General features: G+C 37.0%; 1 protein-coding gene across 1 annotated transcript in view; it reads left to right on the forward strand.

Annotated features, from left to right (window-relative positions):
* Window positions 1-27279, forward strand: part of WDR64 (WD repeat domain 64) — a 56054-nt gene extending 28775 nt beyond the window's left edge. Inside the window, exons 13-28 of the mRNA XM_004690778.1 lie at window positions 1372-1495; window positions 2839-3011; window positions 6308-6478; window positions 7655-7785; window positions 9075-9176; window positions 10312-10381; window positions 11514-11550; window positions 12198-12337; window positions 13247-13352; window positions 15136-15194; window positions 16910-17019; window positions 19828-20016; window positions 21621-21726; window positions 22574-22654; window positions 23312-23425; window positions 27196-27279. Coding sequence (XP_004690835.1) covers window positions 1372-1495; window positions 2839-3011; window positions 6308-6478; window positions 7655-7785; window positions 9075-9176; window positions 10312-10381; window positions 11514-11550; window positions 12198-12337; window positions 13247-13352; window positions 15136-15194; window positions 16910-17019; window positions 19828-20016; window positions 21621-21726; window positions 22574-22654; window positions 23312-23425; window positions 27196-27279 — 1797 coding nt within the window. The remainder of the gene's footprint in view (window positions 1-1371; window positions 1496-2838; window positions 3012-6307; window positions 6479-7654; window positions 7786-9074; window positions 9177-10311; window positions 10382-11513; window positions 11551-12197; window positions 12338-13246; window positions 13353-15135; window positions 15195-16909; window positions 17020-19827; window positions 20017-21620; window positions 21727-22573; window positions 22655-23311; window positions 23426-27195) is intronic.
* Window positions 27280-27599: the final 320 nt, after the last annotated feature.

A 27599-nucleotide genomic window follows, 5' to 3' on the forward strand; every position in this document is an offset into this window, starting at 1 on the left:
AGATGGAGCTATGGAAAGAGACCATGTTAAGAAAAAAAGGAAAGAAATGTACAGATATTTACTACAGGTGTGAGATAGATATATGCCAAGTACCTTAAATCATGATCTTTTTTAATCGTCACTCTGATTCTCTGGGGACAGAAAAGGGTTCTGTTTTTCAAATGAAGAAACTAGGATCCAGAGGGATTTAGCACTGGGATACGAACCCAGGCCTCTCTCGTGCGTGTGCCCTCCGTTTGCCCTTGACCCTGTTGTTGCTGTTTCCTTAAGTCTGGGGATTCGGCTAACATGGCTGAACCACTGAACCACCTGGCGATGCTGGCTAGAGGTGTTTGCTTCGTGTTATCCTTTTGTTTCATGCTTGATCTCAAAAAGGAGACATGTGTCAGTAAGCACTTTCCTGGAGTTCCTGCTAGTTCCCTCTCGATCTTTGGCCTATGCTCATTTGTTGGAGATATTTCCAGGTAAAACCTCTGGAGGTCAGTTCATTATCACTTACAGCTGGTAATGCCTGCAGAGTAAGTAAGAGAAGCGAAAACTAAAACCTGTCCCGTTTTCATGCAATGCTGATCTCTGAAGTGTGAGATGTCTTCCCTCTGGCCCTCGCTTCTGCTGCTTCTTTCCCTGAAGACCTTGAGTGTCAACATGCTGTGATGCCAGCTCAGTTTATTCACCACTAGTAGTCTAATTTACATGTCATTTACAAGGCAGATCCTTGAAAAGGGACTCATATAGAAAGATTGCAGTTCTTAAGCCTTTGCTGTGTTTCCAGAGATATAATGATGAGTCTTGACATGTTTCTGATTTTTCTGATTACACCCAACCTAATTACACAGATCTCTTCTGAAGTCGGTCTCACATCTTTTCTCTCTCTCTCATAGTGCCCATGTCCCAATCCCAACATTCTCCTCAGAAAGATCATATTTCCTTCCTTAGGAGTCTCCCAGATTCCAGGCTGTGAACCATGCATGCTGTCCCATAACCCCTGGATAATTTGGATAATGTCAGGAGAGAATAAATGCAGTTCCATATTTTTTTTTTGTCTGCTGACTTGTGATTATGATGTCATGCTGCTGATCTTACTTCATGCTTGTTGTCGCAACTGATTACTTCCTTAGCCCCCAGCAGTTTCTTGGAATAGTGACTGCCTATCCCAGCCGCCCTCGTGTACAGCAGACACACTTTGCTATAACACACTATTAGAGAACTCTGCATTTTTTTTAACTTTCTTTGAAAGCAACATTCATGGCAGAAAGTCAGCACAGAGTAGACCTCTAACACACCAATTTTGAAGCTGTTTTGAATACTGTAAGATTGACAATAACTGAATGGCATGTAGCTTAAGTGATTTTGTTTTGTTCTTTCCTACAGGTCTGGGACCTTGACACTGGCCTCCAAATTTACCAGATTTTAGACCCTCATGGATTCAATATTGAACTGACTTCCGCAGCTATTGATGAAACTGGATTTCTTTTTGCCACAGGAGCCTATAATGGTCAGATTAATGTGTAGAATAAGGCCTATTGCTTTAGTCCTGTGGACTTTTTACTAGGACACATTATTCCTTTATGTTAGAGGGAGAGTGTGAATCATGCTGGCATGTTCTCTGCCTGATGGAGCTGACCTCATAAGACTCCTGTAATGTACACTGATGTCCTGTGGATGTTCACAATCATCAGTGCTTTCCATTATGCTTATTTCTATAGTTGGCAAAAGTATTTCACATATACCATCTCACTCTATCTATGTTGGACTTTATCTGTGTTGCACAAACTCAGTCTACCTTCTATTTTGTATACCATCAACTAAGAGATAGAACTTAGATTTGGTGCATTCTGATAGTAGATTTTTTGGACCAGACAAAATACCCAACTGACTCTGCTATATCACGGCTAGAATTCTATTTTATACTTGTTTATATGCGTAAGCTCCTTGAGGGTATGTAGCATGCCAGGCTCATGTTGTGACATATCACTTGATGCTCCTTTTGTTGTTGAGTATGGGTCTTCTAGGAACTACAGAGTAACAACCTGTGGCATTATTCGCTTAATCTTGTTCTGAACTCCCATGTAAGATCTGCTATGATACTACTTTCACATGCAGAATATTATTATTGTGGGGATATATTTTCAAAATAATTCTTGCTCTTAAGTCAATTAATGGATTGAGTGAACAACCTGAAGGGGAAATCTGATTGTTTCTTATCATATGGCTTTATTTCAATCATTCATTCATTCATTCATTCACATTCATGGTTCACAACACTGTATGTGATTTAGAGGCATGACTTCAAAGATAAGAAGAAATGTGCTATCTCTTCTGCACATTCTTTCCAATAGCACCACCAAAAAAATGTAAAACAATATTTTCCTCCTGCAGGATTTCTACTAAATCTTTTATTATAAAATAGAGCTCAAGTCCTAAGATAAGTCGAGGCTTTAGGAAAAGTGACATAATTTGAAAAATATTTGGTATTAAATTGTAGTTAGACACACAGATTGTTATTGGGTATTTGGCAAACTGGAAAGCAGTAGGAAAATAAAGGCAGAAAATATCTAAGAGAAAGTTCTAGTCTGAGAGCTTAAAAACTCTTAATATTCATAAATAGCATGACTTTGCCTGATCCTGTTCACTTTTTTATCAATCTATGGCAAATTAAGGCATACAGAAATAAATTTTATGCACAGCAAGACTAGGGAGATGCATACTTCAATCTAAGAAACAAATAGAATATACATATGGTGAGAAAACCTTCAACTAGATCAGTTTATCTCAGACATAAAGTCAAATTTTCTAGAAATTATTTCTACCCACATCATATTCTTGCTGTGTGCTCAGGAACAGTTAAAATCTGGGACTTTGGCAGTGGACAAGAGATGAAATTTTTGCCAGAAGGAAAAGACTGGAAGGAAGAACACTGGCCAAAACGCCTGATTTTCCTGAAGACTCAGGAAAAACACCAGCACTTCATTCTGACTTTGGAGTGCAATGGGAAAATCAAAATGATCCAGGTACAATCTCACTTTTATGTTTGTGTTTTAGGTGATTTTCTTGGGAAAATCAATAGCCAGTGGGTAATTTACATTTAACTTTTCTTGTCAGCTGGTTGAGTATGATCTACTCGAACAACCTCCCCAGGATATTCCAAAATAAACTTGCCAAGGTCCAAGAAAATAGAGGAATGGATAACTTCCCTGCCATAGCCTCCTACTCATCTAACTATTTTTCTGAAAGTTAATCAGATTCCTCAGGAGTATCAGAAAGATTAAATTTACACACTGTTCCCCTATGTTACTGTGCATTATCCCTCATTTGGGGCTAATTCCCGGGTAGAGTTGCTCTACGTGAATAGTTAGATGGGAAAGAAAGCGATGGTTTTTTCTTTTGTTGTTGTTGTTGTTTTTTCCTGTCCTCTATAATCCATAATGTATTTAGGGATAAGTCACTTTTTCAGTTTGTTACCAGAGTTGCTTTGTTTACTTCAAGATTAATGAAGCTGTTTGGGGGAATACTGAAGTAGGTTATTTAATTTTCCTGTGACTCTACTCATATCTAACAATGCTAATGCCTTCTTCATATTTAAAATGAAAGCAAGATTGTTCATCCTGCCTACTGAATAGATATTTCCCTGCCACATACTCAAATTAGCGTTGCCATTATTATCCCCTTTCTGAAAGGTAAGATCAGGTAAAAAAAAGTCTTGAGTTAGAACAGTGATCATGAAGTACTACTATTAAGATGACTGATAGTCTCAATGAGGAATAAAATAAACACTTGGATTCAATATGCTTGCTTTGTCTAAACAATCTGAAATGGCCTGCAGAAAGAAGTTTCTGGTGGTACATGCTAAAACACAGCAGTGAATTGATTTTCCTTCTTTTTGTTAGTGAAACTAACCATCAAGTTGTCCTAACTTGCAGGAAAGGTCTGTTTATAAACACTCCTTTGTTTCTATTTTTATTTTGTCCTTTATATCCACCACCATCCACCATCCTTTATACCCCTTTGCCTCTTTCTACCCCTTTGTGTCAAAAAACCTTAATTTGTTTATTGGTGTCCACTCATTCAATATATATTTTGATTTGTCAGATTGTCCACTACGTAAATATCCAGTATCTGTGTTTGTCATTCTGACTTGTTTCACAACACATCATTCCTTTAAACTCCTTCAGTTTTGTTTTCCTCCCCACACCTTATCTTTCCTTATTGCTGAATAATATTCCAAAGATACCTTGTATCTTCTTGATCCAGTCCTTTATCACTAGGCACTTATTCTGTTCCATGTCCTACCTATTGTAAATAATACTTAAATAAATATTATACAGCATAAACTTTTTTTTTTATTGATGGTTTCATGATCTTTGAAGAGAATATCCAAGAGCGGGATTGCTGGACCATATATTCTTTATGTTTTTACTTTAAAAAAAAGAGATTTATTTATTCACACAGAACTGGGGTACAGGCCAGAGATGCGTAGGGAGAGAGGATTCACCAGGGACAGAGTGGGGAGCAGAACAGGCAGATGGATGAGGTCCACTGCTAAGGGGAGCAGCAGGTGGTCAGGAGGGGTCTGCGGGATCGAACTCATGCAGAAGTGGCTTAAGCTTCTTAGTGCTGAGCTTTAACCCGCTGCGCCACCGGGGAGGGCCCTGTTTTTACTTTTTTTCGTAAGTCCAGGTCACTTTTTTTTTTTTTAAGATTTCTTTATTTGTGCATACAGAACTGGGGTACAGGCCAGAGGCTCAGGGGCGGCGAGAGGCTTCACCAGAGACAGAGTGGGGCACAGAACAGGCAGATCGACGAAGTCCACTGCTGAGGGGAGCAGCGGGTGGGTCAGGAGAGGTCTGCCGCGCCCTGTGGTCACCTCCGGGGCAGGCGGGAATCCAACTCATGCGGAAATGGCTTTAGCTTCTTAGTGCTGTGCTTTACCCTGCTGAGCCACCAGGGAGGGCCCCAGGTCACTTTCTTTAAAGGTTATACTAGTTTACATGACCACCAACATAGGATTAGGCTCCTCCTATCTTTAAGTCTTTGATCCATTTTTATTTGATTTTTGTATATGGTTTGAGAACATGAGCTAGCTTTATTTCAAGGATAACATCCTTATTGAATACCCAAGCGTCAGTAAGTTCTTGGATATTGAAACCATATGGAATACATTCTCTGAACATATAGTGTTGACATTTAGAAAGCTGAAAAATAAAAAAATATATCTATTTTTATAAATCCCTACTTAAACTGAGAAAGTCTACCAAGACTGGCAATAAAAATCCTAACAAGTGAAAGAAAGAGAAAAAGAAAGTGGAGAAGTCACAACATGTTATGGAATAAATCGACAAACTTATAGAAGCATACAAGTTTCCAAGTCTGAATCAGAAAGAGACAATATGAACAGACTAATTACAAGCAAAGAAATTGAAACAGTAATCAACCATCTCCCAGAATACAAAGCATTAGATGAGATGGTTTCAGTTGGGAGTTTTACCAAAGCTTAGAGGAGCTATTATCCTTCCTTCTCAAACACTTCCCAAAAAATGAGGAAGGCAGAATGCCCCCCAACATATGCTATGAGGCGAACACTACCCTGAGGCCAAAACCAGACAGGGTCATTACAAAGGAATAAAATAACTACAGAACAATATTCCTGATTAACATAGATGCAAAAAACCCTTAACAAAATCTTAGCAAAGTAAATTCAACAATAAACTTTAAGTTTCTTAACATTGATTACAATGATTGCTGTGGCTTTGTTTTTTGTGGCCTTGATTGCGTTGAGGTGTGTTTTTTCTCCCCTTGTTTCCTATGTATTGTTATAAATGGAGCTGATTTTTTTCAAAGGCATTAATCTATTGATATGACCATATGATTTTTGTCTTTCCTTTTATTGATATGGTGAATTACACTGATTTGCATAGGCAAAACAATCCTCCATCATGGGAAAAAGCCCCACTTGGTCTTCATTTAATTTAATAAAGTTTAATAAACAACTAAAATATTTAAAAAGCTTAAAAGCAATATTACATCTATACATATATGCTTACATGTGTACACATACGTCAAAATATTAAAATACAATATAAAGACATACTATTAAACTTTTCATAACTAGTACTTTATTCAGGTTACTAGTTATGTCTGTAGGTGGTTGAAAAGAGAATAAATTTATTTGGGAGGGACAGACAGGGATTAAGATTTGGTAAAGCTATAGATAATGGACACACCATATTGTGTTCTGTTTTTTCTTCATATCATTGAAACAGCTCAATGTAAAAGAATTAATGAATCTTGCCCTGGGTCTGTATTGTAGGGTAAGGAAGATGATATTTACCTTGTGGTGATATGGGAGCTGCCTGATATTGTGCCCGTTCTCCAACACGGGAGTCGCATCGTGCACTTGAAGAAGTCTGCTAAAAACACAAATATGACTATTCCAGATGTCGAGTTGATCATCGATAAAACCTTTACTCAACCTGTTAATGTAAATTTCATTTCTTAAATATTTACCTTTTATTATGGATTACTATAAACTATACAAAGGTGGAGAAACTAATGCAATGAATTTCTATGTACTACTGCTCAATTACAAAGTTCTCCGTGCACATCCAAGTATATTCCTCTCTCCTCCTACCATGTTCCCGTGAATACCACCAACGGATTATTTGGAAGCAATTCCCTCATTGCGTCATTCTATCCTCAGACATTTTGGTATTTAACTCTAAGTAATAGACCAAAAAATTATACTATGTTCTCAAATATTTTATAAAATAATTTACAAGAAGTTTCTATAATCATAACCTTTTTCTATTGTTCAAATATACAAGATTTCCTCATAGTCCAGTTTTTTTTTTTTACCAATTTTTTTTACCTCAACCAGGATCCAAACATGGTTCATTTCTTATAATTGGTTGTTAAAACTCTTAAATTTCTTAATCTAGACACATTTCAATCTATTTTTCCTTGCAATTTGTTTATTGAAAATATTGGGCAATTTGGAATCAAATTTTCCCTTTTTAAAAAATTTTGGTGATTTTATCCACAGTTATGATTTAATTTCTTCATTCCTTTGGTCTGGCAGTTATCTCTGGTGAATTATTTACATCAGCTTTGAATTTTTTGTATAAAACTCTATAGTGCATGAAGATCATCATAGTCCATTATGATTCATGTAAGTACTAGTTGTCTTTGGAGAAGCATTAGAAACCACTGATGATCACTACCGAGGTCTGTTGTTTCTTTCAAGTTGCTGTTCTACCATCCCAATTCAATATTATCTATTATACTCAATATAATATAGAGAATTTTGTATCCCATACTGAGTTGTATTACAGGAGATTATAGTTTCAGAATAAACAATAAAATTACTAGAAATATGTGAGCTGAAACAGTCACAGTTTTTATGTAGGACTTTGGCCTTACAGTGCATGTCTCTGAGAAAGGGGCATCAAATTGTCTTACTTTAAATTACTTGAAAAAATCCTTGTGCCACCAACTCTATACATATAAATTTCACGATCTATTATTTAATATGTGTGTGTGTGTGTGTATAAAACATTGTGTTTTAAGTTAAATGTAAAACAGCGAAGTGTACACACAGCGTTTGTGCCGTGCTCAGACACTGTGCTCACGATGGCCAGTGACTGTTTCCTCCCTGCAGAACTCAGGCAGCAGTGTGGAAGTGAGCTGCATTGATTTATTGCAAGTGGAAGGCTATAATCTGATAGCTGCTGGAACCTTAAATGGTGTGATTATATTATGGAATTTTGTAACATCTACTGTCAAAGAAGTGTAAGTATCATCTTTTACTTCAATAATATTATTTTCTACTGCAGGAGAAACAAAGTAGCATTTAATTCTGAAAACAGGGGCCTCCCTGGTGGCGTAGGGGTCAGGTCTCAGCACTATCACTGTGAAGGACTGAGTTCGATCCTGGCCAGGGAGGTGACCCACAGGGCACAGTAGACCTCTCCCGTCTTCCTTGCTACTCCCTCAGCAGTGTACTGTAGTCAGTCTTCTTGTTCTGCTCCCCACTCTGTTTCTGGTGAATCTTCTCACCCCCACACCTCTGGCTTATACCCCAGTTCTTCTATGCATACATAAATAAAAATATACCAAAAACAATAAACAAAAGTGGTGATAACTGCCAACGTAGGCTCTCCTGAAGGTTATGTTCATAGGAGAATATATTCTATATACCTAAATAAAAAAATAGGACCTCCCGGTGGCCTCAGGTTTAAGTCTCTGCACTATCACCAATACAACATGAGCTTGAGCCCCAGTCACGGAGCCAACCCACACATGGCCAACAGACCTTTCCTGTCTCACCTGTTATTCTTCTCAGCAGTGTGTGTCACTCTGCCTTCGGTGAATGCTCTCATGCCCCTGAACCTCTGGTATACTTCCCTTCTTCTGTGCAAAAAAAGGAGGCATACAGTTTCACCTTTAAAAAAAAAATCTGTGGCCCAACCTACTCTTCCCCAAACATCTCCTCACCCTAATATTTCTGGGTATGTTAAGGGGTAAATCATATTTTGCTACAAGAGCTACTTATGGTAAGGAGTGTTTCAAGTGTGGCTTTCAGAGGCACAAGTGACAGTAAAGAAGGCTAGGAACTACGGCTCTGTCTTGGGAAACTGCCTAGGAAGGTGTATGATTCTTTGGGATTTGGGTCAATCCAAGATACAAGCAGCAAGAATAATCAGTGAACTCACCTGCTTGTCTTCATCAATTATCCTTCAGAGTGGTCATCACATTTTATGTTGGTCTGTCATTCTCCTTTATTCAGAGTAGAATTTTGTTTTCTAAACTGTATGAAACTCCCAGGAGTTTATTTAAGCCTACTTTCTGATCTAGGTGGGAAAACTTCCCCAGCTAATTGAATTAAGGCACTTAAGATACTGATCATGCTATTACACAGAGTCTTATTTAGAAAAGTATATTCAAACTCTACACCTATGAGATTTCTCTTCATGTGATCTCGACACTCCAGAGTTGGTTAGCTCTGCATGAGATGTGTGATGTAAGTATAAATTACCTAATTTTCAAATGTGTACATGCAACCATTTGCTTATTTTTAGGCACAGACCTGAAGAAGGCACCTCAAAGGACCCGGACTTGGAATCTAAACACTTTAGAATTAATGACATACTGTTCCTGTTCCGTACTCCTGAATGCGCAAGGTAATTCAGTACCTCCTGATCAAGAAATACAGTCTGATGTGATACATAAAGAGTTCTCCTGACCCAAGTGCCAAGGAGGGTAAGAAGACATGAATTGGGTTCACTGCCTGGCTTCAGCTTTTTTCCCTGTAACTGTCTGTTGTAGGTAGATAGGTGGTCACATGAATCTAATTTCCAGGGCGGGATCTAAGATCTTACCATGTCACTCATAACTTCCTTTACAGCACTAGCAGAAATAAAAATTTTCACCTGACCATACTTGCAACCACACTCTAAGAAAGCATTCTTCATTGATTTATGAGCAAGTAGATGATTGTTAAATGTTTGAGAAAAAGGTATTTTTCCTATGTATAATTTACTAAAGAGCTCTGATTTTTCAGGCAATAGGCAGTAGGAAGGACATCTCTCTCGAGAAATCAAGTGTAGGTCACTGACCTTTGAACCATAATGTAACACCTTCTCTAATCCTTGACTTGAAATATCTTTGTTCTGAGACTGTTTAGAGGACGTCTGAGTGTGTCTGTACCAAAATTCTAAGCCACATTTTAGCCCATTCCAGAACACTGCAGCCCAGACAAAACTCAAAACATTGAATAAATGCTAGCAAAATAGATGTCATGGAGATGTAATGGACAATACTGAACCGTATATTTGAAGAGCTGATTTTAAGTTTAATCATAAGAAACAACTTGTAACCGTATGGTGATGGATGTTAATGATGATTTTAAAATATGTACAAGCATTGAGCTATGTTGCACACCTGAAATTAATGTCATGTGTCAATGCATAAATAATTGTTTACAGTTAGCCAGGTTTGTCCGTCTCCCTGCCTCCCTTCCCGTTACCGCACTAGCAGCCATTTCATTGTTAAAGTCTCTAAATCTAGATTTAAGCAATGGTACGGGACAGATTTCTATTTCCTAAGTCCTGGAAGCAATAAACCTTAATGCCGGAGGTTTGGCAGCGTTCTCCACCAACACCAGGCAGATGAACACTTGTTATAGAAGGTTTAAGATGTGGCTTGTCTCAAGAGTGGCTTTCCACATTGGAGTGAAAAGTAATCAATTGAAATTATAGTGAGAAGCAGCGTTGAGTATCAGCTTTTCCTCAATGGGTTTCCTCTCTCCTCTTACAGGAGATCAAGCCAGGATTCCATATGCTCTTCATCCCACTGTGAGTCAAGTAAGGGCGCGCAGAGTAGTAAGGTAAGCGAAAAATAGGGAGAGTATGTCTTGTCAAACTCAATTTGGGTCAAAAATAGTGGGATTTATTATTTGAACCTCTCCTTTGAAGGAAGGTATGAGTGTAAAAATTATGTATATGTACGCATAAATATGTTTCAGTTTCCCTTAAAAGCAATGTCAAAAGTTTTCATCACTTTTCCTACTTTTTAAAGATTTCTTATCTGCAAATGATAAATACAAAACAGAAATAAAATAACTTCCATATGCTACTTTTATACTGATAAAATGATAATTTAGGGTATTGCCAAAAGTATTAGTGTTCAGTGGGTATACAGTTATATTAAGAGGCATCATGTAAAGCAATGTTTTAAAGTATGTTCTCAGTCCAATTTCATATATTTTTACACATTACACTTCTAATTAGGATGTTGCTTGGAAGTTTTTCACTGCAGAAGCTATTTTAAAACCACTAGCATGATGGAAAGAACAAACTTAGCATGATGTGAAAATCAGACAGGCATGTACTTGAATCCAAGTGCTTGATTTATCTTGTGATTAGCTTTAGAGATATCACTTCATCTCTGAGTTTCTGTTTCTTCATGATTGAAAAGACAATAATGCAGCCTAACCATGTGGTTGTCCATAGAATTAGAATGTGGTACGTGTAGGCACTTAATTACACCGTTATGACGCTACACCTGTTTACTCAGAAAACGTCCTGTTACATTTTACACCCTATTTATGGACATGCAGTTCTCTGCAATGCATTTCCTCAAAGAATCAAATTAAAAATAATTTTAAGAAAACAAAGTTTTAGACTGCTCATCTATTAGTGGTTACCAGAGGTGGCGAGGGAGGGAAGAGTGTATGAGGGGTCACAGTTTGCTGGAGGATAGAAGCAGACTATGGAGGATTAAGTTAATGTGGTACATATACACGTTGCTTCTCAGTGATGCTCACTTGCAGCTTACATACTGTGCTAATGCAATGCACTTCAGTAATAAAAAAACATAGAAAAAAGTTTTAAAACTAGCATTTAGAAATGTAAATTGAACTATCCAAAGTGTCTGCTCATCCAGTACACCTCATTTCCTTACAGTATCGTTGATGTTGACAGTCTTACAATGTTTTCTCTTTTTCTGCCCTAATTCAGGGAAGCAAACAAAGCGTACATGACAGTGAGGTTAAAGGTCAGTGTGAAGTCACCTCTCTTCCTTAAATAAAAGTATGCGTAGATAGGTTTGTTGTGGTGATCACTATGAAAACGTATACAAAGGCTGGATCTCTAAGTTATGCTCCGGAAAGTAATATAATATAGGTCAGTTATATTCCATTAAAATTATTTTGCAACAGACAGCTTAGAGGGTAGATGATTTTTTACAACATATTTTCTTTATGTGACTTACTCAGAGGTACAACACCATTCAGTGGTCTAAAAGGCAGAACTGCCATTATAATGATGCCTTTTTAGATACTAGCTGTAGATTTTGAAAATCCAAAATATTTCTGAGTCTTTTAGCCTGCAACTCGTTTTCCTGGCTCACCTGAGGTTCATCAGCCATCTGTGTGCAGGAGGCACACCTGCTTTGAGTCGCCATGTTCTATGAGGAAGCTTTTGCAGTAAGACCAGAACTAGCTCCTGAGGTTTTCCAGTCACACAGAATTCTATGTTAACTCTTATGTTGTTTTCTGCCCTGATTGAAATCCACTGGTATTCAAAAAATTCTAGGGACGATAATATACTATTACTGTTATTTTCCTACTTGCATCTAAGTATTACATTGTATAAAATTCAAAGTATTACAAACACCATAGAAGCTGACTAACTTTCCAACAGATGAGAAAACAGATGTTACAGTGAGACATCGACAGCCAGTGGACAAAAAGCATCCTGCAGGCAGCAACTTAGCAGAAACTCAGCCACCGATTATTGTCACTGCTCACGAGGACGGACACCTCCGCTTGTGGACCTTGGAGGTCAGAGAGCTTGTCCTTTGCCTGGGCATTAAGGGATGGGGAAGGTGCAAGCTTAACAAATGGATCTTAGCCTTCTAAGTTTCCTTGCATTGTCCAATCCTAATTTTTTAAAAAGACTTACTTATTTATGAACACAGTATTAGCGTACAGGCCAGAGGTGCAGAGGTGGTGAGAGTCTTCACCAGAGACAGTGGGGAGCAGAGCAGACAGCTGGACTGAAGTACACTGCTGAGGGGAGCAGCGGGGAGACAGGAGAGGTCTCACACACCATGTGGGTCACCCACTGGTGGGGCAGGAAATGGCTCTGTAGCCCCTGAGGCTTAGTTCTGCTGGCTATAGCCTGTCTTACAACTTGTAAGGCTACACAGATTTTACAGTAGGACAGTATTGTAACTTAGAAGATCAAATCACTAAAATTAGCAAGTTAATTATTTCCAATCTTCTTTAAAATTGTACTGTGAGAGTATGCCACTAAATATTTCAGTAGATATTTAAATAATATTCAATTGTCGATGATCTATTACAACAATAGGACATACTGAAATATTGAATATACATCAATTTTTAGTTATTCAATCTATTGGAAGAAGTTATTACATTGTATTGCATGTCCTTAAATATTTTATAATGAGGAAATAATGTTCACTTATTAAAATAGTCAAGTGACTTGCCAAAGCAAACCTCAAGGACAGCAATGTAATGATCACTCTTAGTGCTTGTAATAAATAGTTGTCTATACTTGTATAAATATTTATTTTAAGGAATAAGCCTGTATAGGCTGTTCCAAATGATTTGTATTACAAGAAAGAGAATTATCTTTCAGCAGTAAGGAAGTTCTATGGATAGATTATTTGTATAGAAACTTAACTCCAACATTTTTCACTGAATTTACTGTTATGCCTTATTAAGGGAAGGCTACTGAAAGATATGCTACCTTTCACCAAATATTCTGCCATTTCTCTGACATCACTGTATACTGACTCATGCACCAGGATACTACTGGCTGGAAATGTTGGTATGTTGTTACTCTTACGTAGTCAGCTATAGAACATGTATAAGAAAATAGGTCATATTTATTGACGAGAGAAAGTAGGGGGATGCTCACCTAAGCACGAAAGAGGATATTATCGATTACTTGCTGAATAAACATAACAATGAGTGAAAATCAGAAGAACCTAATTCATTTCTTCCTCCCACCCCAAGATTTTTTTACAGATTTATTTTACTTCCACGTAGAACTGGGGTGTAGGCCAATACTGGAGTGTACAGAGTGGGGGTGTGAGAGAGAGAGAGAGTGGGGAGCAGAACAGGCAGGTCTACTGAAATACCCTGCTGAGGGGGCAACAGGTGAGGCAGGAGAGGTCTGCCGAGTCATGTGGGTCAGCTCCCTGGCCGAGGACCTAACCCAGTGCTGAGACTTAAACCCTGGGCCTCCAGGGAGGCCGAACACAGTTCATTTCTAGTTCTTAGCATAAGACGTTGTATTTTATGATAACTTTACCTTATATGTTGAAAAGGATATAAACTTTTCATTTTTAATCTTGAAAATGCCAAGTTGTGTTAATCTTCATAATTGGAGTAGTGGGATGAATGAGAGAAGAAAAAGATTATTTTCAATAGGGAATTTTGTTTCATACCTACTATTATAACTAATATAGTTGATTTCAATTCTTTCATTTCATTCTTTTTTAATGTCTTTTCTATTTCCTTCCTTCTGTCTCTTGACTTAGTACTAAGTTGTCTTTCTTTTCTCCTCTCTTCTGCTTCGAAGAGTCACATATATGTTAATACACATGCATGTGTAAATGTACTTTTCAGTCTTACAACTGTTTAAATTTCTGTTCTCCCCAAATAAACAATCTTGATTAGAAAAGTATTATTGTTCTGTAGTTTTCATGGCATGTGCTTTTGTGTTTTGTTGGCTTATGTAATCAATAGAGAGTATTTCCTCTTCTAATCTTTTGGAAGAGATTACGGCAAAAATTGGAATCTGTAAATTTGTGGTAGAATTCACCATTACGTACATTGCGCTTAGGTTGTCTCTTTCTTGGAAGATTATTAATTACTGGTTCAATTTATTTCATAATGTAAATCTACTCTGGTTATTTTTTGTGTCAATTTTGGCAGCCTGTGGCCCTCCAAAGAAGTGGTCCATTTCATCTAGGTTGTTAAATTTGTGGACATAAAGTTTGTAATATTTCTTTGTCACCCTTTTAATACCCACAGAATTCATAATAGTAATTTGTGAGAATGCAATGCATCTACTACACCACCAGGAAGCATAATATTAGAGCTGTGTCCACTCTTTTTTTCTTAGTCTGTTTAAGACTTTAATGATTTTATTGAATTGTTAAAGAATCAATTTTTGGTTTCTTTGGTTTTCTCATTAATTCTTGTTTTCAGTTCCAATAATTTGTGCTCCAATTTTTGTCATTTATTTCTGCTTACTTGGATTCAATTTTCTTTTCTTTTTCTAGTTTCCTAACGTGGGAACAAAGTTATTAATTTTATATCTTTCTTCTGTTCTTATATATGTATGTCTAATGCTTATTTCACTACTTCTCAAATATTTTGAGGTAACTCTTAGCTTTTCTCTTCCATAGATAGGTATTGTCTTCTTCCAGCTTCTTTCATAATTTCTTTCTTCATTTTTGGTTTTCTGTAATTTCAATATGGTATATCATGGATAATTACCACTGCTTTGTTTAAGTCTAGTTTTTGTAACTATTAATTCGGTTGTGGTAGGGTGTAGGCAACAGAATACCTAATTAGGATCCCAATGTTTAAATTTCATGCAGAAGGACATGTTATTCTTTGCAGTATTAGTTCATTCCTGGATTCACCTCATGATGAAAAGGTAAGAACTTCTCTTTTAATTTGAATAATAAATTAGAACATATTTGTGGAGAATTTCTCTATGCTAGACACCACACAAGATAGAAACAAAACACAAAACTTTTCACTCTCAGGTTATAAATAATGCTATTGAAATATTAACTATCTGACAAATAACAGTGATTTACTGGTGAATACAAAGAAGGAATTAATGGGCCAGCCACACAATTCTTGTGCATATGTGGCTATATAAATATTCTTTATATCATAAGGAATCTAGAGTTCAACAAGGAGACAAAATCTTTTCCCTTTAGTGCTCTACCCTAAAAGCTAAAGGTTAGCTAATCTAAGAATGTTTTATTTTCCACTATAGGTGTTAACACACAAATTATACCTACCTGTAGGTATAGGTAGGATCATACTTCTTATGGAATACCTTTAGTAATTTATTACTAAAAACAATTTTTCATTTGATCAATGATGTTTACTTTTTGTTTTCAAGATTCCCTTATATGTTTTAATAAAGATCACCTTTTTAGTTTTTTTATGACTATTTCTCCTTCGCAGGGGGATTATCAAAGTATAGCTTACCTAGAATCACATAGATTGTTACTGAAGTCATGGTCAGAACCAGGTTCTTTTATTCTAATTCAATGTTCTTTCTATAAAGGCCACAACTATCACACAAACTGATAATAAGATTCAACTTATGAAGCACAGTGCTTCATTTATCAGCTATAAATGGCTTATAATTAAAGCACACTGTGAGTTGAACAAAAGAAGTTTCACACTTGAATTGTGTATGGGTAGAAGGTCATTAAATTGCTTTTTCCTACTTGTGATAAATATCATTATTACTAAAGTTACCATATACCAATTATTAATAATCTACATATTTGTAAGGAGAGTTTCTATAAATTGGCAGCTAAGACCTTTCAAAATTCAGAGAAAATCTTTATGACATTTATATATCAATACTAATATTGAATTGCATAATGATGGAATGGTTTTAAAGATATTTTCCCAACTTAAGGGAATATTTTAATATTACCTAAATTCTTTCATACTCAACCTCATTGAAGCCTTTGCTGTATTTAGACAATATAATTTTCCAATTTGTACATGGTTGCCTATGTATCAATATACGAGAGGATCTGCATTTAAGACACTTGATTATTTATTTATTTGTATAGAAGAAATGGGGTGTAGGCCAGAGGTGCAGGGTGTGAAAAGATCCACCAGAGACAATTCTGCTTGTTAATTCTTCATAGAATATACTCAGTCCACCCTACTTTCCATGAAGAAAATAGCATTTTATTCTAGATAACATCGGAAAAGTAGGTCCAGTCTTTTGGTCAGTCTCCCCTTTGATCTCTGTCTTACCTTTGGCTCCTGACTACATTCGCCTGCAGTTTGCCAACAATCTTTCCACAGAAAATTTTTTCTCATCTCTTAATCCTCAAATCAATAAAGTTGCTTCTTCAATTAAATGCGGAATCTCTGAAGACCTACTATGCTTCCTCTCCCAGGAATATGTATAGCATAATAAATATCTGAAAATGAAATTTTTGGTACCTCAAAAAGCAAGAGAAGAGCTCATTGGGGTAGGGACTTTTTCATCTTGGCACAGATGTTTCCATTCACTCCTAAACTTACTTTTTGATGATTAAAGATTTTGCTTGAGGTTGGCTTTGGATCAGCTCATACCGAAGGGCATGCTTTATTATTTCTATCTAGAAATTCAAGCAACTGCTCTCCTGGCGTGCTCATTCTTTAGGAATTATTCAAGTCATCTATGTAGAAGAGAAACAAGTGGTGCTTACTGCTTCCATTGATGGCTCGGCAAGGTACGAACCTGCATATTGTACATTCGAGGTTTTGAGAATGGCTGATAAAGGATTTTAAAGTTTAAATGTCTTAACTAGCCAGTTTCAATAAACAAATAAATGTGTCATAAAAGGTCTTCCAGAAAATGGTCACCGAATTAGAATTCTTGATGCCCAAGGAAGTGAGATGCCATGGTTATCTGTGTTGGAAGGTATGAGTAATATTTTCAATAAAAGAATTCTTGTAAATATATTTCAAAGACATGAACAAGGTGGGCCACTCAGAGAGGTAGGTCAGAGTTCAGTGAAGGCTACAAAATGAGATATGGAATCAGAAGTTTTAAAAATCCTAAAAATAAACTACTCATCCTGAGGAAAAGAAAAGTGACCTAATAGCTTAATAGATGATGTGACTGATCTTGCAAAACCCACTTGTTTTTAATTGCTTAGATAACACTAAGTATGTACCCACAAAATATTAAACATACATCCTTATTTAGACAGAAAAAGGAAATGTCATGACATTTCTTGAGACAAATTACTACACACTAAAGTGTCTTAAATTAAGAAGTAGTGAATTATCCTCTTAAGAGAATAAAATTAGGTAAGATCAAGAGCAGTCGAGAGACTTCAAATGTTTTTAGAGACTTTAAATTTAATGAAGACTAAGAAGGAAGGAATATTTTATGCTACAGAGGAGACTCAGGAGTCTATGGCTAGGCTTATGAGCGTATAGCTGGTGAATTAAGGACAAGACCTTGCAGAGTCTAGGAGACATTGTCAAGTATTTGACCTTCACCTTGAAAGAAACAGTCACTCAAGAATTTTAACTGGGAGAACTAGCATAATCATATATATTAAAATAAAAACATGATGTATGAAAAATGGATTTCAGAGCAGCAAACGTGGGAGCAAATAAACCAGTAAAAATCTGTGGTGATTACAGTGTCTTGGCCTAGTGGAGCGGTTACAGTGCTCGAGATAAATATTTTTCACTGGAGAATAATCTGGGAGATAAAACCCAGAAAACAAGAGTTTTAGCGAAAAGGCTAGTGATAGATTTCAGGAAGGATTCCAGGTATGTACATCCAAGTGAATGTTTGTTATCATTCACTAAGAGGGAGGCACGAAGAAAAGAAAATATTATAATTACGGGTAAAGAAGAAACTTTATAAATGTTGAGTTCACGGCGAAGCCATGGTGATATGGTCCTCTGTGTTGGAGCAATTAGAGTTGCTTTCCCAGTCAGCCAGGAGATGTTTTATTTGTAGAAAAATTTAGGAGCGTGACATTTGGATGTTATCATTTTTGTCAAAAGAAGTTTCTGGGATCTCTCTTCCAGCTTATTTTCAGTTACCTGTCAGCAGAAAGCTAATCGTAAACACAGGCAAATAGACCACATTAAACACATGCCTCTGTCCTAATGAATATTCTCGCATCAAATCTGTTACCTTTGACTTGAAAAACTTACTTTTATGATTTCTTCCAGGACAATCTCCCTAGAACTAGTGTGTCCACCTTCCTCTATTAATAGTTGTCTCACGACACAGTTCTCTCCATGGCCAACCCTTGTCATTTTCTTAGCACTGGCTGCCACTTTCTAAGGGAGGGGGCAATTCCAACTCTCGAAATCTTGTCTGTCAAAAAGATTATGGATTAATAATCAGGAGCAATAATAAAGGACTAACTCTGAGGCACAGGTCAGAAGAGACTAAAGTCCCATGTCTGAGACCAGGAGATCAGGCCAGGGGTGGCCCACTGGGCAGGGAGCATTCCATGTGGGTCAGGAAATGCCACAAAACAAGGAAACCAAGAGTTCCTTCAGCGCTCACCTAAAACAGAGTGAATTTACAGTTGTCTTAGAGTCACCCTCTGCGGGGGCCCATTTCACTTTGGTGAAGATTCTGGCAAGGCTGTGACATGTGACGTTAATTTATTAGGACACTGTCAGACGTGAGGGGTCCTGACTGGATACTTCTACGCTGCCTCCTCCCCGCACCGACCTCTTTGTTCTGGAATACCACTCCCACTTTGTGGAATCTATTCTAGTTCATTAAGCTTGTTTCTAGGTCACTGTAATAAGCACATGCTGATACCATCATTCATGACACTAGTGTTGCAATCGAGATGCAAAAGGAAGCTCTTCCAAATACTATTTTTTTCTTTCCACAAAACATACCACAAACCCTGTTCATGCCAGTCTGTATTACTTTAAAGCACTTGGGATATTAACAGAGACCCCGTGGAATGGATTATTGGTCAAATAATGCATAGGATAAAGAAACACTTATTTTGCCATCCTATTTCAGACCTCTGTTGAGAAAATTAATGGGATGTTTCCACAATAATAGGACTTGTAGCTAATGGCTGAGAAGATGTCAGTAACAGTAAAAGCAGCAGTGGGTTATTTCCTCCCGCAAGTTCTGTTGATGTGGACCCAGTGAGTTGGCAGCTGATGTATCCTCTAATATATTAAAGCTTAGTTTAACTAACATACTATCAGACTACATGAGTTCTAGTTAGCTGAAAGGGTAGTTTTACATGGGGAAAAATCTATTGCCTGATTTCTGACTTTAATTTACAAGTATCATATATATATGTATATAGATATGTTCAAACTGACATCTTCCAAAATTGTTACAGATTAAGATTTTAACTGATAAAAATGTTTATGTTATGACAGCCAACATATTTAGTAGGAAGAATCCCAGGCTTAAGTTTAAAATTCCTCAATTAAAATCTGTATCAATGACATGATGAAGCGAGTAACTTCCACTGAGTTGCAGTTATTCCCCCCCGCCATACCACCACACGTTTGTCTTTCTGCAGAGTCTGGCATGCAGCCAATGGTCACTACTGTGGATATTTTGGGCAGCGAAGAATGTTTGACCTGTCCCAGACAAGTGATTTAATTTTGCCTTGCGATGTTAAAGAATATTCTATAGAAATAAAGGAAGAAAACAAGTTCACAGAGAAGAAGCAAAAATATGAATATCCTCTGATATTTGACAGGAAAAGGTAAGACATTGGGCTTCCTGTAAGTTAGTGGGTAAAGATAAACTGTTGTGACAGTGGATTGGACATGGAAAAATGCAAAGATTTGAACAGTTCAGTTTTCAGTAACGTTGCAACCAGTGGAGAGAAGAAATATGTAAATCAAAAGCTACGATTTCATATAAGAGCACTGATAGGAACATCTAACTCACAAGATTAATTTTTTTTTTAAAGATTTATTTATTTGTGCATACAGAACTGGAGTACAGGCCAGAGGCTCAGGGGTGGTGAGAGGCTTCACCAGAGACAGAGTGGGGAACAGAACAGGCAGATCCACGAAGCACACTGCTGAGGGGAGCAGCGGGCGGGTCAGGAGAGGTCTGCCACACCACGTGGTCACCTCCAGGGCAGGCAAGAATTGAACTCATGCGAAGCAGCTTTAGATTCTCAGTGTTGTGCTTTAACCCGCTGCGCCATCAGGGAGGGCCCACAAGATTAATTAAAAAAAAAAAAAAAAAGCACTATGTAAAACTGTTGGTCTTTTAAGGCTTGGAGTCCAGGGAACAAGTCAGGAGGATACTTAGCAAGAGATAAGCCAAGAACAGTCTGCAGGGGCTAAAACACAAAGGGATTTTGTTATGGGCCACCAGAAGTGGGGTACTGACTAGATGAGCTTCATGTGGGAAGAATAAAAGAAGGTTGTCTAAGATAAAATCCTTGAATCAAATAATAAGTGTTGGTCAAATCTGGGAAGACCTCGTGCCATCATCTAGTTCAAAGAAACTGAAATTAAGAGAAGTCACGTAAAATTTGCATCATAACAGAATCAATCTGTAGACAATCAGATGGTTTCAGGCATCTTTCAAAATCCATTGATCTTTCAAGACTTGCCTTGGCTGGCTAGTAAGAAAAAACTGGAGATATCTGTGTAAATGTAACATTCATCAAAATATGACTAAGGTCATCAAGAAAATCTTTATATCCCAGTTTTTAGCTCAGTGCTTAGTACACAATTGGCACTCAACAGATACTTGTGATGAATGAAGAATAACTAATGGAGAATATTATAAGCAAAGGCAATGTGAATATTCAGAATTCTGAAAAAGTATGATATATTTGTGATCACGTAAATAAAGTATTATATATGTGTTCATATAAGCAAATAATTTTGTCTGTAACTAACTGGGCCTTCTTAAAGGTCCATTTAGGATGTATGACTTGTTATCTTTTAAAATATTATTAAAACTTAGCTATGAGTTTAAATTATATGTTCATGTGAGTTTTTACTATAGTAGAAACAGGTAAAAATTAAGCATTTCTTTTGTACCAGAAGTTTATTTATCCTTCTATAGTTCCTTTTTCCTAGTGACTATTAATGAATTTAATTACAGAAATGTTTAGACTTAGAAAAAAATCTCTGTGGTTTTCTTGAAGGAAACCTGGGAACCTAAGTTAAGTAGATTAATAATTAAGTGCAGAGGATCATTAGGACTGATGTCATGGGATTCAGAGAGTCTTGAGGCTCAGAGGAAGAGTGACATAGTGGGTCCTTCAGTATGCATTTGGTAGGCAGAGAATCAAAGTTGTGCTTATGTGCTTACCAGTTATTCCTGTATCTTTCTATGCAGATGGCATAAAATGAGTTCAATGTCTTTGCTTTTCAAACGTACACCTGCCAAGCCCTTTCAAGTGGAGCATGATTTTAAGTTTTTCAAGTCTCTTTCTTCTCCCAAGGTAGTTTTAAAAACAAACCAAACTAACCAAATAAACAAAACCCTACTTTGTTCTTGTTTAGATATGTCCAATATTTTCGTTTTCTATTGCTACTAACATGGTAGCTGTAATAATTCAAATTAATTATATTACTTAGTTCTATAGATTAAAACTCAAATCTGGACCTCACTGGGCAAAAATTAAAGTGTTATCAGAACTGTGTTCTTTTCTGGAGAGAATGTAGAATCGACTCAAGTTTAATCTAATGTAATGTTTCTTTGTCTCTTTCCTCTGAAAGTCCCAAAGAGAATAAATGAGAAATGTAGTCGATGCATCATAGGGAAACAACAAACATTCCACTTTCTCCACAGCCCTTATCTCTCCCGGCTTTATTTCTCATAACATGTCCACTTATCATGTTCTGTGCTGAATCAGAATGACTGATATTATTTCCTTTACTTCCTAAATTGTAATTTTTTCTCAACAAAGATGTATGCATGGCGTGTCACAGATACTCATGTCTATTGATTAGGATTAAAGTAGCACAATCTGGCGATCAAGACTGTTATTCACTTTTAACATTCTCTTCAACTTGAAGATAAATATTTTTTAAACTATCTTACCTCATACATTAAAAAAAATTGGGGGGAAACTTTAAAAGGTTTCAGGGCTCTTGAAACAGTGATACTTACATTGGAGTATCTCCTTACCATATAAATATCCATTTGATCCTCCTAAAGTATCAGCAAGAAAATAACTTGCCTAAAATTATATAGCTAAAAATTACCAGTGGCACAATGTGAACCCATATATTTTGCCATTGACAGAGTATGTCCTTGAATCATTAAACATTCCCTCTGCTTTCTAGATTCGAAGACATGCCTTGGAAGGTTTCATGACTGAAAACAGAGAAGCGGGAATTGTCTTTGGTTCTCTGCCTATATATAGGGTGAGCTGGGGACAGCTAGGATGAGAGGGATGATAAAACAGCAGGGAATCTGTCACATCGTTTCTGATACTGGGCTCTCGGGGAAAGTTAGGGAAAATCAAATTAACCAAGCAAATTGATCTTCCCATAAACATGTTGTGTCCATTCTCAAAAAAGAACCAGTTCTGCTGGTCTGTGACCTTGATAACTTGACCCTTCCATTACACATCGAACAACCCTACAGAAAACTATTTTGAACTTTACTCTGATTCTTTATTATCTATTAAGAAAATCAAGTGATTTTTTTTACCCTGGTATACAAACTCTTCATGATTTAGCCTGTACGTGAACCAAATTCATACCCATTCTTTAAACCTTCACTCCAGACAACCTCTCCTAATAACTAATTAATAAACCAGGAGCCAAATATTTCAAGTTAATCTTATTATTTCTTAACATGGTGCTCTCTGCCCATGAACATTTTCATTGTGATAGGTATTAAACGCTTAACATACAGGTCACACTAAGGGTGAAAAATGGAGAATTAATAATGTACAGCCAGAAAGGGTGGGGTGTTCTAAAGCAGTTATCTTTCTCACTTTCTGCCCCCATCCCTGAATTCATACAATTGAAGTGATTGTCTGAAGTTTGTCTTACTAGCTTTGGTTATGACTTTAGGTACCAAGCCCCCCTAGTCTGAGGTACCTTCCACTAATTGGTTCAGAAACACAAAAGGACTCTACCGATGGCATTCAAACAAAGAAGAAGGGAGGTCATGTTCAACATGAAAAGGTAAATTAAGTTCTCAGAATTATAGAGTATATTCCATTTTTGTTTGGATTTGTATTTTTTTTTTTGGTTCCACAAACTTTCTGTCCTTAATACTATGTCAGTGCTGAATCTTTTAATGAATATTCCAGGATGCATGTGTTGAGTTCAAAGAGATGGAAATCATGAATTTGTTGGACTGAGAAGAAAGCTAAATAGGATCTCTGAGATGAAAGAAATGAAACTTTCCAGGGTTAATTTAAGAATTCGGATTAGTCTTTGAAACTAGGTATATGACACATGTCTGAGGTGGTATGGTCATCTTTATTTTTTTAATTTTTAAAATTTACTTTGTATTTATTTTCTTACATCATTGTTAACATTTGGACTTGATGTCTCCCGTCAGGGGTAGTCCCCAGTCTCCCGCCGCTGCAGCACCTGTGAGCCACCCCCACAGTTCCTTGTGTTCTTTTCTCCCATTCTCACCCCTTTCACATACCCTCACCTTCGAGATGCCTCAGACCTATTGCCAGCTTGCCAGTTTTGTTCTTTTACCTGACCAACTTTGTTTAGTTTCTCTCTAGCCCTTGTAAATGAACTCATCTGATATTTTTTCCATCTGGCTTATTTCACTGAGCATAATTAATCTCCTCTAGCTGCATCCACGTTGCCATAAGTGGCAGGAGTTTCTTTTTGGATTGCTGAGTAGTATTCCATTGTGGGTCTGTACCACATCTTCTTATCCATTTAACTGTTTGGGGACATTTAGTTTGTTTCGTTCCTTAGCTATGATAAGTAGTGTTGCATTAAACAAAGAAGTGCAGATTTCCTGTGGTTTAGTGTTCTTGTGTCCTTTGGAGGGGGGATCATAAGGTAGATCATTTTTAGAATGTTGAGGCTCTTCTACACAGCTTTCCAAAATGGCTAGACCAGTTTTCATTCCTACTAACAGTCTAATGGGATTCCTTTTTCACCACATCCTCGCAAGCACTTATTTCTGGGTTTTGTTTTTTACAATAAAGGCTATCTTAGAGGTGCGAGGTGATATCTCATTGCGGTTTTGATTTGTAGTCTCCTGTTGTTATTGTTAACTATATATTTTCATATTCCTGTTGGCTATTTGCATTTCTTCTTTTGGAAAAGTGTCTTTGAACTCCTCTGCCTATGTTTTGATTGGGCCTATGCTTTGGTTTTGTTGTATAAGTTTTTGTACATCTTTAATTATTCTCTCTAATCAGATTTATGGTGTGCAGATATGGTCACCTGGCTGTGGCATCTGTCATCCCATTGGCCCCCAGGAGCCAGAGGTGATCTGGCTGTAGGCAGGTGTCTCTTCCTCCCACACCACTGAATGTTCAGCCCTCCAAAGGCTGTGCACTTGACTGAAGAGGACAGCCTTCCCCAAACGGAGGTGGACCGACCTTTAGTTAGGGTGCAGGAGCAGCTGTGCTCCCCACGAGGCCCTCCAAACCAGCTCCTGAGGTCCATCTTGCTTTTCATCTTACTGCACATAGGGGGTGGAGCGACAATATCAACAAAGTTTCCAAATCACCATGAAAGTCAAGGTGAATTGTCCTACACAGTAATAGACATAACTGACACAGTGATTGACTGTTTTCATATTGTTTTTATGAGTCCCTTGATTTTCACAATAATTACCAATAAATACTACAACTATCATACAGTTGGGGGGGGGGAATTAAGCATAAAGCATAAATAAGTGACTTCCCAAAGATCAAATAAGAATTAAGTGATCAGCTGAGGTCTATTGTGACTCCAAATTTCATGCTCATTCTGTTATATCAGATAGTGTAAACATCATTCTTCTACTAGTTCTGAAAAATGTGTGGGGGCCTAACTTAACTGTGGCCATTCAGTTCGTCATTGAAATTAATTAAACATTAACAGAAAGATCTAGTAGAGTAATTTTTATGTCTCCTTTGCATGGAATTAGACTAAAATAGAAAGGAGATAGCTCTTATTGTCTGTGTCTAATTAAATAACAGGTGACAAACAGAACTACAACACAACAAAAAGCTGTTTTAATTAAGTAATACGGAAATTGTAATTATTTAGTGTGTGCACTTAATGGGAATATGAATGATTCTTAGTAATTATAAATTCCCTCAATCATTGAAGCAAGAGTTTTTGACAATACAAGAATGTCATCTAAAAATGTCATTTGTGTTTAAGTAGTGGATGAAACATATAAATAATAATCTAAAACATATGCCCCAGGTTTTCATTCTATTTGTTTTGTCTCATCTGATATTAAATATACTTTACATTGTCTAGGTAAAAACCAATGACAAGAAGAATATTGATCAAGTATGTCTTTAGCACCAAGAGGAAGGCAATATGGGATTAAAAATTAGTCATTGTTTATCTACCTACTGAATAAACTGCAGTCAGATAATTAGAAGTTAATTGTACTATGACTAATTTTATCAGAAATTGTGAAAAATTGGGGCTTCCCTGGTATCTCAGGTGTTAAAGACAAGATGCTGGGTGGTGAGAGGATTCACCAGAGACAGAGCGGGGAGCAGAACAGGCAGATCTACTGAAATGAGGGGAGCAGTGGGAGACTGGAGAGATCTGCTGCACTATGTGGATCAGCTACCGGGCCAGGGATCGAACTTGTGCAGCAGTGACTGTGGCAAGCTTCATAGTGCTTCATAGTGCTAACTCACTGTGCCACCAGGGAGGGCCCGATAGTAATATTTAATACTTTCTTAATGAAGGAATTTTCACAAACCCTACATTTCCATGCAAATAGCTGCTCCAAGAAGACAGGTTGACAGCCAGAAAAGGCCCTGACAAAGACATAGAGTGTGACTCACCTAGGTTTACTCTACGCTACTTATCTTTCCTCTGAAAAATATCCTCAAAGTATCATGAGAACTAAATGAGAAAACATGCCACAAATGCTTCCAGTGCTTCATAGATACTCAATAAATGTTCCTTCTACTTCCCTGAAAGTTCCCGGGTTCTCCCTGAAATAATGAGTAAGTAAGAAGGAGAAGTAGGAGGAAGGGGCAGAGAAAGAGGGATGGGAATAGTGCCCCTTGGGAAGTTGCCTAGTTGATCAATCAGCACATCCATCTAGGAAACTAGCCACCATGTCTCAGAAAGAGGAGATGTCCTTTGACCTATGAGTGTTCAAGCCTGATTTTGACAATGGCTGTCATCACTTTCATTTCTCTATTTTTTAGCTCTCAACATCTCTGACATTTTTCTTCTTCTGCACATAAAAGACCATCATATCAAATCAAAAGTGTACCATAAGTATTGAATGACTATTACTGATAAAATTAGAGCTTTTTGAATTCTTAAGAAAAGTGAGTTTAACTTTCTATATCTGTGTTTCCCAAAAATAAAAATAACTGACAATTAACATGCATTTCTCATTTGTGGGATTACCACAAGATCTGACTCACCTATACATCCGTATTATCCCTGATAAAATAACAATACAATATACATTATCACTGTGGCTTACAACAAACTAGCAAGTTTCTTTGTTTTGTTTAACTAATGCTTTGCCTATGGAGTTCCAGAATGGATACTTGCCAAGAAATAGTTCTAAGGCTTCTGCTTTTCTATCATAGTCTGTTGGAGTTCCATTTCCTGTTTTAAACACACTTTTTGGTGTAGAGAGGAAAGTAGTTAAGTAAATATACTTTCTCTCTAGGAAGATTATAATCTCTACAAAACTTAGTGGTGTATCTTGACTCTAGAAAATGGTGCTTATCACATACTGACAGTTACTGACCAACATGTTCTTTATTTCAAAGGCACAACGGAAGAAAAATCTTAAGAAGAACTTAGTCCCACAAATAAACTTGGCTTCTTCCTTCTTCCCGTTCACACCAAACTGAAGAAAAAAAAGTTAGAAGTGGCTGCAGTGACCTGACCTGCACCTAGAACAGCGAAGTCTAAATGATACTCCATTCGTTATTTCAGAATAAAAATAAGAGTCTACTGGTCGCTGAAACCTTCACTCCATTATTTGTATGTGCTGTAGAGGCCCTCAACTGTATTGTTTAATTCGTTTATAGTTATTTTTGATCCATTAACTCTAATCGCAACAATCTGATATTTACAATCTTTATGTCTTCCTGTTTCACATGATCCATTGTTTTTCTTAATTCAGCAGCAATTGTTGTAACTATTACCTTGAACAGTTTTGCCGCATTGA

This window comes from Condylura cristata, unplaced genomic scaffold (genome assembly GCF_000260355.1).
Source record: "Condylura cristata isolate star-nosed mole 26May11 unplaced genomic scaffold, ConCri1.0 scaffold00029, whole genome shotgun sequence".
Classification (NCBI taxonomy): domain Eukaryota; kingdom Metazoa; phylum Chordata; class Mammalia; order Eulipotyphla; family Talpidae; genus Condylura; species Condylura cristata.